General features: G+C 47.6%; 1 protein-coding gene across 1 annotated transcript in view; it reads right to left on the reverse strand.

Annotated features, from left to right (window-relative positions):
- The window catches only part of LOC143294398 (fibroblast growth factor receptor 2-like), a 97,974-nt gene that overhangs the window by 22,611 nt on the left and 56,384 nt on the right, over nt 1-18,979 (reverse strand). Inside the window, exons 6-8 of the mRNA XM_076605873.1 lie at nt 9,955-10,124; nt 8,674-8,797; nt 1,982-2,169 (exon numbers count right to left, since the gene is read on the reverse strand). Of these exons, the coding sequence (XP_076461988.1) occupies nt 1,982-2,169; nt 8,674-8,797; nt 9,955-10,124 (482 nt within the window). The remainder of the gene's footprint in view (nt 1-1,981; nt 2,170-8,673; nt 8,798-9,954; nt 10,125-18,979) is intronic.

Consider the following 18,979-nt stretch of genomic DNA (forward strand, 5'->3'; position numbering starts at 1 on the left):
GGGGGTTATCGTTCTTCCTTCCTGCCCACCCACTGCTTCTCTCTCTCTCTCTCTTTCTCTCTTCTCTCTCTCTCTCTCTCCGCTCGGCCTGTCTGCCTTTACCTATATGGGAGGTTTCCTGGCCTATCTGTTGCCACTACCTTACATGATGACACATTTCTTTTCGATCTCATTTGGTGAAAAAATAACAAACAAACAATAAAAACAATAGCAAAAAAACGTCAGTCTTGACACTGCGTTATGCACCAAATGCTGCAGTAAAACACCGAAACCAAGATGTTTGTTAGTATTTTGAGAGGGGGGGAGGAATGTTAGACACACACACACACACACACACACACACACACACACACTACAACACAACACACATGCACAAATAACAACAGACAAATCGCTAACGACAAAACGATGATCAGAACAACCCAGTATATTCTTCACTGCTGTTAATACATCATCGCTTTGTGGAACTTGTTATTGGTCCACAGCCGATCTGAACATGCTGTAGTCCATGCTACATGCATCTGCACAAACAACACACGCACACAACACACGTGCTCTCTAAAGAGATAGACAGATAGACTGAGAGACAGAGACAGAAAGAGACAGAGACAGGGCATATAAAACAGACAGGAGGAACCACAAAGATGGAGACACGATTTCAACAAAGTCCTCAAAACACAGACAAACACAGACAACAAACCAGACACTCACAGACAACAAAGCAGACACTCACAGACAACACACAAGACACTCACACACACAGACTACACTCAAGACACTCACAGACAACATACCACTCACAGACAACATCAAATTTGGGGTTGGCATCAAGGCGGGCAAGAAAGCAGGGTTTATGAAGACAATGACTTTGTGCTACACCATCCATCATTGCTGGGAGAAAGTAACGGTAGGGGAAGGATTAAGGAGAGGGTGGGGGAGAAGGGAGGTGGTTGTTCTACAAGCCTCATCGCCGATCATCTACATTGAAAACAAACAGCCCGTGCAGATTATAGACATTTTCTCCTTGTCATTTTTCTGCCACACGTAAAGAAAAAAACAACAAAACATTTACTGACACATAAAAAAAGAACGAAACTGACGTCATAGAATTATGACGTCATGATAGAAATGATGACGTTTCACTACGTAAACACACCCAGGCCCACGAACAACATCTACGGCTAGACAACCAGGCAAAGTTCTCAAAATTTTTTACCTCTTTTCCCTGCGGCGGACAAGAAACCAGCACAAAAGTGTTTCAGTTTCACACGTTATGAAAACAACAAACAACAAAAATGGTAAGTGACACAATAACAATACACAAATTATGCTTAAAAAACACGAGGGAATATTCCAATAATTATCAAGATACACAGCGTAACAGACAAAATTAACAGATACATCGTACAATAGATATGAATTTATGCCTATAACGTGGCTAGATTACTGCATTTTACAAGATTGTAAAAGCATGCACTGTCCTGTAGTTAGTGTAATATTTTCCAAATTTCGTGTATACATTTTTTCCCCACTCAGCCTAATTTTAGAACCACGTTCTGAACGCGAACGTTTCTGGACACAAATAGGCCTCCACTATTAAAAGCGAGAGAGACTGAGAGAGAGACAGGGAGAGGGAAGGAGGAAGGGAGGAGCGGAGAGATGGAGAGAGATGGACAGACAGACAGAAGCAAGTTCACAGTTCTGCATTTATGTACCTGTCGACGACGAAAAACAACAACAAAACATAACGATTCGATCGAAACTGAGGTAAATATAAAATAGACTGACAAACATACAAAAAAAAAAAAAAAAAAAAAAAAAAGGATTAAATATAGAACTCCACACAGCAAGGAAACCAAACCACAGCTGTAAAATCAACACAGCACTAAATCCACACCTTCATTCATACCATTCTTTTAAAATTCAACAATCAACACGCTTTCTTTTTAAACCCATCAATCAACCAATCAAGTGTGTTTACCTGTATGACAGTGACGTACGGGTCCCCGTTCACCGACACGTAAGACCCGTTGATCTGGTAGTGGCGGAGCCACTGGAGGTGGGGGTGAAGGTCACTGATGACGATCTTGCACGTGAGCACCGCTGTCTCGCCCACCGCCACGGTCAGGTTCTTGGGCCCCTCGATGATTGGTTTGTGGGACAGGCGCTCTGAACAGAGGGGGCCCCGGAACGTGGATAAGCAGAATGAATCGTGAATATTAATTAATAAGCAAAGCGAGAGGCGTTAATTAAGTGAAAGATAGAATAAATACATAGATAAACATACAAAATACTCGATGACTGGCTTGTGGTTCAGGCGCTCTGAACAGAGGGGGCCCCGGAATGTGGATAAACGGAATGAATCATGAACACTAACGACTAAGCAAAAGTGAGTGGCATTAAGTGAATGACAGAATAAATCCATAAGTAAGCATACAAAATACTCGGATGATTGGCTTACAGCACAGACGCTCTGAAAAAAAAAAAGATGGTGTGGGGGGCATAACATGGATAAACGGAACTTACCATTATAAGCAACGGAAGCTAAGGTCGTTGTTAACTTATGTGAATAATATAATAACGAAATCTATAAATGAATACATAAACAAACAAACAAACAGATAACTGAATAAACAAACGAACAAACAAATCGATGACTCTCCCGTGGAAGAGGCAGGCGCCTTGCCAAGCGGTCTCCGCAACACGGATGTATCATATAAACAGAAGGAGTAACGGATATGAAATAAGCCCCAAGCCAGGGACCCTGTATTGTTACAGACTACAAACGAAGTAAGCCAAGACACAGTGTCAATGTCAAATGAGTCATGGTTCACGGGCCCCTGCCGGGCTCTGGGAGGGGCCCTGGAACGAGGATATACAAAAGGATCACAGCTATAAATACGAAGAGCCAGACACGCTGTGAGCTAACTGGGGGAATAAACACATAAAGCAGTGGTGGTCCAAGAATGTAGATAAGCCACAGAAAAAAAAAAGAATAAGAAAAACAAGAAAGGCAAGGCCTTCAAGACTCACTTGTGATACACTTAAAAAAAAGAAAAAAATCCAAGCTTTTTATGTATTGAGTATAATTTCAAAATGTAACGTTTAAGATGAGAAAGATCGGTTTAAAGTAAGTTAAGTCCCCTAGCATTAATTACAGAGTAATTTCCCTTTTTTACTATCTGCACCAAAACGTTTGCAAAATAAATAAAACTTCCATGCTGAGCAAAAGAAGTTCCTGTTTGAACAGAAAATGATAATAATGACTGCTCTTGTTGTTGGGTCAGAATATCAGATCAAAGTGCCAAGTTTAGAGAATACAAAAAATATAAATATAACAGTAAATGCAGTTTGCATATAATTAGGCTTCATTCTTTATTTTTTTGTGCCCATCCCAGAGGTGCAATATTGTTTTAAACAAGATGACTGGAAAGAACTGAATTTTTCCTATTTTTATGCGTAATTTGGTGTCAACTGACAAAGTATTTGCAGAGAAAATGTCAATGTTAAAGTTTACCAAGGACACGCAGACGCACAGACACACACACAGACAACCGAACACCGGGTTAAAACATAGACTCACTTTGTTTACACAAGTGAGTCAAAAAAGAATAAGAATAAAATGAGCAAAGCAAGACATATTGTTTTGAGCGAATGAGCGAATGCATAAATTCACTTGTGCAGTGTTTAAAATGAATACATGGATATATTTTATTTTGGAAACTGTAGTATGGACACCTTAATGAGTGAACAAAAGAACATTTGACTTCATCTGAATCCATAAATATTGTGCATAAAAATGAAATGAAAGAGCAGATGAATGAATGAGCAGAATTCAATATGAAGATAAAACACGGACTCGACTGCTGAACGGATAAAATGAAATGAAATGAAATGAAATATAATGAAATGAAATAAAGCAATAGAAAATAAAACCAAAACAAATTAATCGTAATACAAAACATCGAACACAGATGAACAAATAACTGAGAAGAACACGTGAAAACAACAACAACAACAACACACACACACATACAATCATCATCATCATCATCATCAACATCACCACCACCACCACCACCACTCACAGAAGAAACAACAACAACAACAACGTAAAACAGCACAACAAAACAAAAGAAAAACAAACGAACAACAAACAAACAAAAACGTGAAGCACACGATACCCCGCTTCACTAACCGTCAACTCATACATCCACTTCACACTACTGCACAAATCATTCCTCATCCTCCCCCCCCCCATCCCTCCCCCCAGACCCCCCTCCACCCCCACAACCCCCTTACCCTTTTCTCCAACACCACACCACCCCCTCTCCTCCCTCCCCCACCCCACCACCTCTGTATCCGCCTTTCGTCAGCCCCTTGAGACGTACATCAGCACCTCTTTAAAGATAACTGGGCAAAAAACTGACGTCTTCCCAGCTTCTTCTCCCTGCTGTGCTCTTCTCCTCTCGGCCTCCTTACCCCCCTCCCCCACCAAGAAGTCCCGCCGGGCTTATTTATCACTATAGGGGTGCCATTTCTTCACACCTAGCCACCCGCGCTCTGTGCTGTGCTGTTACCGGTGGAAGGGGTGGGAAGGGAATGCCGCACGTGAGAAAGAGAGAAGAAAGAAGAACTGACGAAGAGGAAGGAAACAGACAGGAGAAGAGCGGAACAATAGAACAGAGCACAGGAGAACAACTTGAAGGACGAAGAGGGAGGAAACAGACAGGAGAAGAGCGGAACAATAGAACAGAGCACAGGAGAACAACTTGAAGGACGAAGAGGGAGGAAATAGGAGAAGAGCGGAACAATAGAACACAGCACAGGAGAACAACTTGAAGGACGAAGAGGGAGGAAACAGACAGGAGAAGAGCGGAACAACAGAACACAGCACAGGAGAACAACCTGAAACAGAAGGACGAAGAGGAGCAGGAGGAAACACAGCAGAGAGAAGAAGTAGGAGAAAAGTACAGGAGGAGAAGTAAGAAGAGGAACGGGGGAAGAAAGGAGAAGGGAATAGAGGGCATGGTGTAAGGACAATGAAAACAAAAAAGAGAGGAGGAGGAAGAAGAACAAGTAGTAGTAGTAGTAGTAGTAGTAGTAGAAACATATCCCCCCAAAGCAAATTTTTGAACAACTGGTTTCATTTATAAAAAAAGAAAAAGAAAAAAAAAGTCACATTCATGAACAGAAAACAAGGACACCCCAAATCCCTATTTTGTCCTTGAAAATTCCAGCAGCGAAACGGGAACCGAGCAGGAAGGAAAGGGAACCCCAAAGCAAACTCACTCCAAGAGAGACGACTAAAACCATGCCAACGCTTAAAATAATGTAGGCTTTAAAAGAAAAAAAGAAAAAAAAAGAGTTCAGGCATAACTCTATCCTGATGAATAATAAACACTTCAGCAGATGAGTAAGCAATAACATGAGGTGGGAGAGAACAAACAAAAACTTAGAAAAAATAACCACGATCAGAAAAAAAAAAGTTCACCACAAAAAGCAGGTGAAACAGGTGCATAGAAAATGACTCAGCCTTGATTTAAGGACCATCTTTCTTCTTCTTTGCTCTGCTGCCAGGAGTCAGTTGCATTGCTTGGTTCCAACTATTTGACAGTTACACGTGACTAAATGCCAACGTTGACCGAACTACACCATTGGTCAGTTCCATACTACACACAGTTAGTAGCGGGTTACGACCATACTAGGCTTCTCCGTCCGAGCAACGCAATTGGCTCCCAGGAGTTTGACACAGGAGCGGGTTCGTGCTTATGATAGAGTTTATAGCGTCAAAGTTCCCATCCATTCTGCAAGTTTTATGCGGCAGTCTGGGAAGCAAATCACCTCCCCCTGGTCACCTTCCGTCAGCACCTGGGCCTTCATCGTCACCCCGTAAAGATACAGACCTCCTGGGACGGTTGGGGAGGGGTTGGGGGTGGGGGGTGGCGGGGATCGTAGCTGTCTTAACAGCCTTGAAACCAACGACCAGAAATCACTGGCTCATAATATGTTGTATGGGTCCTGTAACGGTATGAAATAATTGGTTCACATAACTGCCGTGCTTGATTATTATATACGTGTTTCTTCACACTCCCCACTTCCCCACAAGATAGGCTGAGAGAAGGAAGAGGACCACGGAGATGAAGGTGATGAGGAAACGGATGAAGAACGAGAGTTAGGAAAGGGGGGGTGGGGGGAGGGTGTGGGAGGGGTGTGTGTGTGTGGGGGGGTGTGTGTGGGAGGGGTGTGTGTGGGGGGGAGGGGGGGGAGGACAATGCCCACGCGAAAGGAAAAAGGAGGAGGAGGAGGAGGCAAAGCAAAACGATGAGGAGATGAAAGGACATCAGGGGTAAATAAAAAGACGACAAGAAAGAAGAGAGAAAAATATAAATTATACAAGGGAAATCAAAAAGCAGAAGGAAAAAAGAAACACAATAGCAAAACAAAAACAGCAACAACAACAATAATAATAATGATAAAAAAAATTTAAAAAAATAGATTAAAAAGAAAGAAAAGGGTGATAAAAACCTCAAACGACCCAACAACAGCACCAACAAAACATTCACAAACCAACCACCAAACGGGAAGTGAAGAACTCCCAGCAAACAGCGACAGAAATGTTCAAAGCACAACAGAGTGCGTGCGACAGAACACTTGACTATTATCGTTTTTTTTTTTTGGTAAACCCATCGGCTGATAAAAAGAGTCTGAATCTGAACCTGGAACTTGGATCCCGCTGCTATCTGTGTACGAGGGACCAGAAAGGCTCTGGATTGTGCATCAAACACTGAACTACAAGTGATGTCTTCTGCCAGAAAGATACCTGGTCAGAAGTGGGGAGAACCGACACGCAGCCCTCAACGTTTGTTGTTCTGAAGTAAGGATGCCAGAAAGCCATGGTTTCCTTTCTACCCCCCACCCCCCACCCCCCCACACACACACACCTCCTCCCCCCTTTTTTCTTCTTTTTTTTGTTTTGTTTTTGTTCTATTTTCGTTCCTTTGATGACGTGAACTGGAACAAACCTCCACAACTTGTGACCCACAACCAAGTAGATTGAGTGAGGTGCTGGATGCTTTAGGATGTGACATTTCTTCTGAGTTCCAGACTCCGGCTGATGGAAGATTGAGTAATTACGTTATCTGAAGGGTCTGTCATGTTTATGAGCAGTATTGCGACACACACATCTTACATTGTGGACTTCAAAGAAGACCGCTGATTACGTACCGCGCTGTACATCAAACTGACAACCCCCACACTCGAGAAAACCAGAAAACTTTATTTTATTTTTTAAAATTTTTTATATCAAACCAAGGGAAGAGAAAAACAAGCCTGGCTTAAAAAGAAAATCAGATTTCAAAGGCCAGATTAATCACCTTAATATTCTCTCCTAAAGAAACAAGCAGCGGTTGGGGCAAGGGGAGGGGGGGAGAGAGAGAGAGGGGGGGGGAAGGGAAGGGAAGTAAGTGAATACAAGGGAAGATAAGTGAAGGCTTTCATTTCATGCTATCCTCCCTGCCACTCACCCACTGGCATTTACCTGCAGGGACTATCACCATGACGACACTAGAAGATACGGGCACAGAGAGATTATTGCACCAGGACACGGAATGGATGGTATCTGATCAGACGAACACGGCTTCCTGGCTGGTTGGGGGTTTCCTTCATATGATTTTTTCCCTCCGTTTGTTTCGTTTAATGATTATTTAAAAAGCCAGCTCCCGTGCAAGTGTTAAAATAATTCTGGTAGATTAGAGTTATCACAGAGAGATAGACAGACGGGTGTACCTACTACCAGACAGACAGACACGATGTATAGTCGGGTGGATGCAGAAAGACGGGTAAGGAAATGACTAGAAAATGAGACAGGCAGAGAGACGGTGAGACGGAAACAGAGAGAGAGATAGAGAGAGAGAGACAGAGAAGGGGTGAGAGAGACACATAGAGAGACAGTGAGACGGAAACAGAGAGAGAGAGAGAGAGAGACAGACAGAGAGAGAGAGACAGAGAGAGAGAGAGACAGAGAAGGGGTGAGAGAGACACACAGAGAGACAGTGAGACGGAAACAGAGAGAGAGAGAGACAGAGAGAGACAGAGACAGAGAGACACAGAGAAGGGGTGAGAGAGACACACAGAGAGACAGTGAGACGGAAACAGAGAGAGAGACACAGAGAGAGAGAGAGAGACAGAGGGAGAGACAGAGACAGAGAGAGACAGAGAAGGGGTTAGAGACACACACACAGACAGTGAGACGGAAACAGACAGAGAAAAGAGAGAGACAGAGAGACAGAGAGAAGGGGTGAGAGGAAGACACAGAGAGAGAGACATAGGAACAAAGACCAAGAAGATTAATTGAACCAGGCTATCTGCCCGTGTCAAGGGGGAGACAGAAAGAGAGAAAGAGACAGAGACAGAGAGGAACGCACACAGAGACAGAGAGACAGAGACGAGCGGACGGAGGGATATTTCCCTCCTAGCGTAACAGCCAACACTTATTTTTCTTTCTCTTTTCCAGCATTTATTATCTATTTCACACACGCACACACACACACACACACAAACAAACACCTACAATCACCACCACCACCCATCCCCTCAACCACCCCCCTCAACCCCCACCTCCCCCTACACACACACACAGTGGAGAGGAAAAGAAGTGAACCCCCGACTCACGCATGACGTCCACGGTGTATGTCCAGTTGATGGCGCCATGTTTGTTGGACACGACGCACGTGTATTGACCATTGTCGTTCGGCAGCAGATCCACTATGGTCAGCTTGAAGCCCTTCACCTTGAACTGAACACAAACCATTCTAATAATAATAAGAAGACGACGATGAAGAAAAAGCAGAAGAAGACAAAGAAGAATGAAAAAGAATTAACTAAATAACTAAATAAATGAATAAAGAAACAGATACATCACTAAATAAATAATTACACACAAAAAACAGCAACATCTCAAACAGCCAGATATCAAAACCACAGGTGTAAAATCAACACACCTCTAAGTAACTAACTAGCTAACTATCTGAATGAATGAATGAACGAACGACTGCATAAATAAATAGATAAGTAAGTAAATAAATAAATAAATACATTAAAAAACATCTTACGCAACCAGAAATCAAAACCACAGGTGTGAAATCAACACACCTTTGCGTACCTAACAAGCCAATCTGAATGGATGAATGAATGACTAACACACAAATGACAAGAAGTGCCAACGACATTCAAAGCCATACGTTCGTGTTCAGGGGCTGTATGTTAACCAGGCACACGTTTTACATTTTATCGTCGTTCACCTCGGCAGCAGCAACACCACACGTTTTTCTGTTCAACTTCATCGTATTTCAACTATGGACCCAAAGCTCTGCTTTGAGATTGACATAACCTTACAGTTGGGCCAACAGCAAAGTGAGAGCTGTATGATCAATGGTTTCTCCATCACAATGGGAATTCATTCTCAGCTTTGTCTTTTCTGAAGGACAATGACTAAGAGGTATGATAGCACTGGCTCTTAATGTTGCAGCCTTGGGGGCAAGTTGGCCTTTGGGAACCATCCCAACGCCGACTGTCCTAAAAACCCTCTACGCCGAGAGAGTGGGTATGTAACTTGGGCAAGACACTGTCCGCTATGATAAAATTCTAGCCCTGATAGTCGGGACAGCAGTTACCTCCTCTGCTGTTCTGATGGTCATAGTCAGACATGACTGACCATCATACATTTCATTTCTCTTTTTTTTCATCGTACATTTCTTCTTTTTTTTCTTTTTTTTTTTCTCAAGGCCTGACTAAGCGCGTTGGGTTACGCTGCTGGCCTGGCATCTGCTTGGCAGATGTGGTGTAGCGTATATGGATTTGACCGAAGGCAGTGACGCCTCCTTGAGCCACTGATACTGATACTCTGTTTTAAACTTGATGGTATATCAGCTAGACAGCAGTACAACCACTCACGTTTTTCTTCCTGGAGGACAGGACGAGGGGCTGGCCGTCCTTGAGCCAGGTGATGTTGGGAGACGGGTTGCCGCGGGCCGGACACTTGAGGTCCACAAAGGAGTTGACGGTCCTGGTCAGGGACTTGATGTCCGTCTTCCGGTGTGACCACTGGGGGGGGCCCTCCTCGTCTGGGGGGGTGGACATAACAGGACTGGTTAGCTTTGGTGGTGCAGGTGGTGGTGTTGATGGTGGTGGTGGTGGTGATGAGAGAGGAAGGACTAAATAAAGGGGTGGGGTGGGGAGAGACAGTGAGAGAAAGACAGTGATGAAAAGAGGGAAAGAGAGAGGGAGACGGAGGGAGGGAGGGAGGGAGAGAGAGAGTATATGTGGTGTGTTTGTGTGTGTGTGTGTGTGTGTGTGTGTGTGTGTGTGTGTGTGTAGGAGCGCGCGTGCCCACTCGCGTGCTTAAGGCAGAGAGCGAGACAGAGGCAGAAAGGAGAAAGAGAAACACAGAGAAACAGAGACAGAGAGAGAGGGGGGCGGGGGGGGGGGGGGGGGGGGGGGCAGACAGGGAGACAGACAGACACAAACGTATATACACAGTGACACAGACAAACATAAACAAAATACTGTAAAAAGACAGTCAGTCAAACAAACTGACAATAATTGAACAACTGCTTCATTCACTCATTATACCACGAAAGAAATCCTGGCCAGACATACAAGTGACTGCCATGCGCTTCACTCAGGCCATAAACGAAGGAGCAACGTTTCAGACAACGGCATACGGGTGCCTACCTATACAGTAGCAGGAAAAGGCGAAAACACGACGTGAGGACCGTTGTACACCATGATGATCAAGAACTAACCATGTTTTTAAAACTGAAGCGTGTGAGCACAGTGAAAGCTTTAAAGCTTGTCCGTACTCTCTTTGTCTTTGTTTGTACTGTAATCATGTGTGCACTATTGAACAGTTAAAGAATATTTAAACCAAGCACTGACCCCGGAAGTGGAAGTGAAGGAAAACGTGGCCAGCAGGTGGCGCCCTGTTGACACTGCCGCCAACACCTCACGCCCACCCCTTCCTGTCGCCCTCACACCCTCACCCCTAGTCCTACACCGCCCGCCCCTAGTCCTACACCGCCCACCCCTTCCGTGGAGCTTTGCCACTTGCGTAAGAACTGCCGAGAGTGGATGGAGCAACACCCAATACACAAATGTGCACTCTCCCTCCAAGTGAACGCACGCAAGCACGCACGCGCACACACACACACACACAGACACACACACACACGCTATCTCTCTCTCTCTTACTCCCACCCAACTCTCGCACGTATATTCAGGTACTTGCACATAACATTGCTAACATGCTCTCTCTCTCTCTCTCTCTCAATCTCTTTACCCTTCGACTCTCTCTCTCTTTCGCACTGTACACGCACATGTCCACGCGCGTACGCACAAACTCACCTTCTCATACTGCACAGACAGACGGACACGCACACCTACACACACACATACACACACACACACACGTGCGCGCTTCCATGCTGTTCAAAATATGCAAGTGAACCATCTTGCAGTTAATTTACCCTACACCCAACGATTTCCAAATGTCGAAATTTAGGTTTTTTACTTCCATCTGACTGGCATACATCACAATGGTGTGTGTGTGTGTGTGTGTGTGTGTGTGTGTGTGTGTGTGTGTGTGTGTGTGTGTGTGTGTGTGTAAGTGCGTGCATGCTTGTGTGCGTGCATGTGCGTCTATCTCTCTGTGCGCGCGTGCGTGTGCATTGTGTGCATGTGAGTGTGCGTGTGTGTGTGTGTGTCTGTGCAGACGTCTGCCCGTATGTGCGCGCTGACGGGTCTGTGTCTCTGTGTGTTAAAGAATAAGTGTGTGTTTGTGTATGTGCGTACGAACGTGTCGGTGTCTCCGTGTGCGTGCATATGCACGCGTGTGCAGCGTGTGGAGAGTGCCCCCCCTCCCCAACCCCGCTCCCTGGCTTGCCGCTGTTGTCCTGTAGTGCCTGGTAAGTGAGTGTGGTGTGCAGGGTGTGAGGCGTGCAGGGTGTCCCACCCCACCAGTCACCGCGGTGTGTACCCGCTCACCCTCTTCACCTCACTGCACTGCCTGCCTGACACGCGACCGTCAGGCCAGCTGGAACAACAGTCTGTGTGTCCACTGTGGGTGTGTGTGTGGGGTGTGGGGAGGGGTGGGGGGTGGTTGGGTTGGTGGGTGATGTGTGTATGTGTGGGTGGGTGAGAGAGAGAGCAACAGAGAGAGAGAGAGAGAGAGAGAGAGCAGGACACGGCACGTGAGAGAGACAGACGAAAGACATACACAGGGAGAATGAGAGAGAGAGACAGACAGAGACACAGAGAGACAGACAGAGACACAGAGAGACAGACAGACAGAGAGTCTGTCTCGTCTCACGGCATGTTTGTATCCAGGAATGCGTGTGGACGATACAATGAGGACAAAAATTATATATTGTCAGAAAAAAAGTAAAAAAACAAAACAAACAACAACAACAACAACAAAACCCACACACAACAAAACACGAGAGTCACGCATGGAATGCACTCATTCCCCATCCCTCTCTACCTCTGTGTGCCTCTCTTCCCCATCCCTCTCTACCTCTGTGTGCCTCTCTTCCCCATCCCTCTCTACCTCTGTGTGCCTCTCTTCCCCATCCCTCTCTACCTCTGTGTGCCTCTTCCCCATCCCTCTCCTCTGTGTGTCTCTCTTCCCCATCCCTCTCTACCTCTGTGTGTCTCTCTTCCCCATCCCTTTCTACCTCTGTGTGCCTCTCTTCCCCATCCCTTTCTACCTCTGTGTGTCTCTTCCCCATCCCTCTCTACCTCTGTGTGTCTCTCTTCCCCATCCTACCTCTGTGTGTCTCTTCCCCATCCCTCTCTACCTCTGTGTGCCTCTCTTCCCCATCCCTCTCTACCTCTGTGTGTCTCTCTTCCCCATCCCTCTCTACCTCTGTGTGCCTCTCTTCCCCATCCCTCTCTACCTCTGTGTGTCTCTCTTCCCCATCCCTCTCTACCTCTGTGTGTCTCTCTTCCCCATCCCTCTCTACCTCTGTGTGCCTCTCTTCCCCATCCCTCTCTACCTCTGTGTGCCTCTCTTCCCCATCCCTCTCTATGTGTGCCTCTCTTCCCCATCCCTCTCTATGTGTGCCTCTCTTCCCCATCCCTCTCTACCTCTGTGTGCCTCTCTTCCCCATCCCTCTCTACCTCTGTGTGTCTCTCTTCCCCATCCCTCTCTACCTCTCCCATCCCTCTCTACCTCTGTGTGCCTCTCTTCCCCATCCCTCTCTACCTCTGTGTGTCTCTCTTCCCCATCCCTCTCTACCTCTGTGTGCCTCTCTTCCCCATCCCTCTCTACCTCTGTGTGCCTCTCTTCCCCATCCCTCTCTACCTCTGTGTGCCTCTCTTCCCCATCCCTCTCCTCTGTGTGCCTCTCTTCCCATCCCTCTCCTCTGTGTGCCTCTCTTCCCCATCCCTCTCTACCTCTGTGTGCCTCTCTTCCCCATCCCTCTCTACCTCTGTGTGCCTCTCTTCCCCATCCCTCTCTACCTCTGTGTGTCTCTCTTCTCCTCTTCAATATATACATGGAATTCAAGTGCATGTGTTTACTAACTTTATTTCATTCTCTTTTTTTAGGATTTGCGTTGCTGCTTTCCTCTCTGGAGGTTGAAGAAAAAAGCAAAACACCGATGCTTATTCCAAGTACCCTCTTGAAATGAAGTTCAGTTCGTTTCGCCTCGTACCTCTCCGCAGGGTAGCTGAGGGCGAACCTCCCTACAACGCTGCACATCACGCAAGCTTGGAAACTCAAGCCTCGACAATTCGGGCACGGAGCATAGCAAACAGCCGCAGATTCTTTGACGCTACGTCAAATTCATTCCTCTCGATTGGAAAAAAAAAAAGAACAGAAGAAGAAAGAAAACCAACAAGCAAGCAAAACAAGTAACCAAAAAAAAAAGCAGATTAACGATGATGGAAATACAATGGCTGTTTCCATAAGAAGACAGGCATGATGGGAGAAAGCAACGTGCTGGGGATCATCTCGGAGCCTTTCAAGACTGTTTGCAGACACACAAAAAAAAGGAGAAAAAGAAAAAGAAAACGTGGAAAGACACACACACACACACACACACACACAAAGAGAGAGAGACAGAGAGAGGGGATGATACACTGAGAGAGAAGGGAGGTGTGGGGGTGGAGAGACAGATCTATAGATAGAAAAAAGTAGACAGATAGATAAGACTGATTGATTGAGACAAACTGAGACAAAGACACTGAAAGAGAGAGAGGGAGGGGGGCGAGACAGAGAGAGAGGGAGGGGGGCGAGATAGAGTGACAGGGAGAGGGGAGAGATAGAGCGAGAGACGGAGACACAGAAGAAAAAAATCTCCAGAAAAAACTACGTGCACAGAGCACGTGCAACCGACTCTCCAGGATGCCTTTAAGCCGCGACTAAAACAATCAGATGGCGAGATGTAATTGGCGCAAGGGGGGAATGGAAGATAGAGATTGAGAGAAACAGAGATGTATCAATAAGGCTCTGTCACAACTACTTACGGCTTACCACACACACACACACACGTCCTCTGTCAAAACCAGCTAAGGACTTCCTTCTCCTTGCAGACCAAGTAATGTCCATACAATGGCTCCACCCCACTCCCCCCCCCCCCAATCCTCCTCCTCCCCTCCGCTCTCCCACCCACCCACCACCCCTCAGCACCAGCACAGTGCACGTGCATCACGGACCAGAGAGGCAGGGTGAAGACAAGCCAAGACAAGACAAGGCAGGGCAGGGCAGGGCACAAACCTAAGGCAAGCAAACACAATGAGTGCCGACACTCCACTTGACGCTGCACAGTGCAGCCACCTCTGTCTCCAGTTCCCCTTGCCAGGTACTGAAATCACTCGTGTGCAGCTACCCCCAACCCACCCCTACCCATGCCCCACCCCCCACATACGCCCATTTCCCCCCATCCCACCCTTATCCCCCCTCACCCCACCCCCTCCCTCCCTGCCTGCCAGACCAGCAAGATCCAGACTCATCACTCACTTTTATACGTGTTATACCCCACCAGCCCAGAAACCCCCTGAAAGAAAGAAAGAAAGAAGTGAGAATGGAAAGAAAAAAAAAGGGGGGGGGGGGGATAGACAAAAATGAAAAGAGGAAGGATGGATGAACTGAACAGAAAGAAGAAAAGGCAGGGAGAGAGAGAGGGGGAGAGAGAGGGAGAGAGAGAGGGAGGGGGAGAGAGAGGGAGAGGAGAGGGGGAGAGAGAGAGAGGGAGAGAGAGGGGGGAGAGAGTGAGAGAGAGAGGGGGATGGGATAGAGGGAGAGAGAGGGAGAGAGAGAGAGGGAGGGGGAGAGACAGAGAGAGGGAGAGAGAGGGGGAGGGGGAGAGAGGGGGAGGAGGAGAGAGAGGGGAGAGAGAGGGGGAGAGAGAGGGGGGGGAGAGAGGGGAGAGAGAGAGGGAGGGGGAGAGAGAGAGGGGGAGAGAGAGAGAGGGAGGGGGAGAGAGAGAAGGGAGAGAGAGAGAGAGGGAGGGGGAGAGAGAGAGGGAGAGAGAGAGAGGGGGAAGACTGAAGAACTGTGAGGGATAAAAGGAGGAACAGAAGGGAGGAACTGAAAGTTGATACAAGAAAGGGGGAAAAAACAACAACACTGACATAAAATCAGGGAGATGTTGCGGGGGTCGGGGGCGGGGATAAAGGAAAATTAATAAAGGAAATGGACACACACACACACACCAGGGGAAAAAGCAAGGGAAGGAAGGAACAGAAGGCAAAGGAGGAGGGATTATGATGAATAGAAGACTACAATCTCCAGAAGCTCTCCCTCCCTCCCTCCCGAACCAACCAGACACCCCACCCCCACCCCACCCCCACAGCATGCCGTTTTGTCAGGTGTTGCCCCCCACCTCCTTCTCTCTTGTCTTCACAGGACTCCTCAACGCCTGATTAACTCACCTGATTGCATTGTGTGGAGAAACCTTACACGTGAGGGGAAGAGGAAGGAGGGGTGGGGGGGGGGGGGGAAGTGAGGACGAAAAGGGAGGGAAGTACCAGGATCGGAGGGGGGGTAGGGGTTGAGGAGGGGTGGTGGTGATGGAGGAATTGGGGGGGGGGGGGGGAAGCTGGGGGAAGCCAATACCCTGCTGGGAAAAGCTACAAGTTTAGTTCGGCATCAGCACTCCCCACCCTCCCATCTCTCTCTCTCTCCTTCCCTCCCAATTTACTGGGTTCCCAAGCTGCTTCTCTCGTCCAATCATTGTGTCACGCTTGACCTTCTCTGACACTTCCGGTCAAGGTCGTGGCCGTGTGGTTTCCTCTTTCCACCCCCCACCCCCCCCTTCCTCTCTGTCCTTTGTCTTCCCTCTGTTCGTCTCCGTTCCTCTCTTTGTCTCACTTTGAGGACAAAGTTAACGTGGATACGCGTGTGGGTCTGGAAGGTGGTGATGAGGGTGGAGGTACGGGCACCTTCCCTGTGTCTTCACCGTGGGTTGGTTTTTTTTATATTTAATTTTTTTTAAAATTTCTAACATTCTTTTTTTCTTTCTTTTTTTAAGAACCCCCCCCCCCCCCTCCCCTCCTCGCCTACTGACAACACCTGAAGGCAACTGAAACAACATTGTGGCATCATTGGCTTCTCCGGTTGTTTGGTTAGTGCGCCTTGTTCTACTTCTCTCTCTCTCTTCCTCTCCCATCTCTCTCTCTCCCACCTCTCTCTCTGTCTCTCCCTTTCTCTGTCTCTCCCCCACCTCTCTCTCTGTCTCTCCCTCTCTCTTTCTCTGTCTCTCCCCCACCTCTCTCTCTGTCTCCCCCCTTTCTCTCTATGTCTCTCTCTCCCCCCCTCCCTCTCTCTCCCACCTCTCTCTCTGTCTCTCCCCTCTCTTTCTCTGTCTCTCCCCCACCTCTCTCTCTGTCTCCCCCCTTTCTCTATATGTCTCTCTCTCACTCTCTCTCTCTCCCCCCCTCTCTCCCACCTCTCTCTCTGTGTCCCTCTCTCTTTCTCTGTCTCTCCCCCACCTCTCTCTGTGTCTTCCCCCTTTCTCTCTCTCTATGTCTCTCTCTCACTCTCTCTCTCTCCCCCCTCTCTCTCTCTACCCGCTGCGTGCATGTTGGGAGGGGGAGGATGGAGGGGGGAGGGAGGTGTTTGTGTTCACATGACTAAGTTTGGGTGCGTGCGCGTGTGTGTTTATGTTTGTGCATGTGCGTTTGTGTGTGCCTGCTTACGTCTGTGTGTGTGTGTGTGTGTGTGTGTGAGAGAGAGAGTGTGTGTGTGTGGGTGTGCCATACAGATACACACATATATGCTTTCCTAAAAAACAGGCAATGGCTGAAACAGAAAGAGACATAACTGTACAAACAGACAGACAGACAGAGACAAGACAAAGGAAACCAGGTAACAAAGCCAACCCACCACCACCACCACACCCCCAAGAACACACACACTCACACACACACACACACACCAAGAAAGACAAAGACGCCCACACCACCTCACTAACAACACCACCACCATCTAATGAAAACCGACATCCCAAAACCCACCCTCACACACCCTCCACCCACCCCGCCACCCATGCTCCCAACAAGTGTGTTCAGACACACCTTTATAATCAGACCCGGGGTCGTGTCGAGCCACAGATCAGAGAGAGAAGACATCTCCTTCAGAGCGAAACCTGGGCCACAAGAGCTCAGCTGCTGAGGGAAGAGAACTGCATGGTACTTGCTACACAAGGACGGAGCAGACCAAAGAGCTTTTAGCGAATGATCCCAAAGTACGGGCGCTTTGAGGAGAGCAGCTGGAGTGGGGGGTGTGGGGTGTGTGTGTGTGGGGTGGGGTGGGGAGGGGGGGGGCGGTAACAAGGCCACATGGTGGTCAAAGAGATGGCTATCAACCTTCACAACTGGGCCTTCGTTGGATCAGAAGTCACTGCCGGTGTGGTGGAATATGGTACTTGCAAGTGTTTTCTGTTTTATCTCCCCCCCCCCCACCCCTCCCCTCCTTTCTTTCTTTTTTGTTTGTTTATTTTTCGTCTTTTTTGTTTGTTTTTGTTTTGTTTTTGGTTCGGGCGTGTAAGGGGATTGGGAGCTGGTGGGGCTTGGGAGTTTGGGGGGTGGGGTGGGGGGATGTTCCTTGAATAAAGTTTAATCGCAGCGCAGAGAGACATTTTGCGAGTAATAATTTTTGCTTGAAGGAAGACAGTTATATTTGTGTGTGTGTGTGTGTGAGAGAGAGAGAGAGAGAGAGAGAGAGAGTGTTTGTGTGAGTGTGTGTTGGCGGGGTTGGGAGCGACAGGGGGGTAGTTGGAGGGATGGAGTGAGTGAGAGACAAGAGAGAGAGAGTGAAGAAGAGACAGAAGAGACGAACAGGATTTCTTCTTCGTCTCCCCCTCTCCCCTGTCTCCGTCTCCCTCTACTGACTCTCTCCTCTCCCTCTCCCCCTCTCTCCCCCCCCCCCTCTCTCCCCCCTCTCTCTCTCGTGGAAGATGAGGAAACAGACAGTGTCTGTATGAAACTTGTCAAGCTGCAGAACTCCTTTACAAATGATGGTTATGCAAGCTGTAGCATCTGCTAAAAAAAAAAAAAGTGGAGGGGGGGGGGCATTTCTTTCTAATCAGCGACACACCGCCACTTGCACAGAACCGCTCTGTAGCCTTTTGATACCTGGAGATAAAACGCCGCGCACACCATCCCGCCATCCTCATCGCCTCACGCGGGCTGGGTGCTTGACGCCCCGGGCATTAAATAACCGTTAATTAGCCTCAAGTGTTCGCTACCGGCAACAGATCCTCCACGTTCTTAAAGCCTTCAATGTTCCGACCCCATGTGAACTAATACAAGCCCAAGCAGAAACACGGGTTTTGTTGACCGCAGCGAACAGGACGACTTGACCTTCAAGAACGAAAGCTGATGGGGTCGGGTTTCTTCCTCACCTTCTTCTTCAACAGGGTGAGCACACAGGCACAGACAACTCCTGTAGTCTGTAAAGTAATGAACCCCCCCCCCC

The sequence above is a fragment of the Babylonia areolata genome, chromosome 19, assembly GCF_041734735.1.
Source record: "Babylonia areolata isolate BAREFJ2019XMU chromosome 19, ASM4173473v1, whole genome shotgun sequence".
In the NCBI taxonomy this organism is placed as follows: domain Eukaryota; kingdom Metazoa; phylum Mollusca; class Gastropoda; order Neogastropoda; family Buccinidae; genus Babylonia; species Babylonia areolata.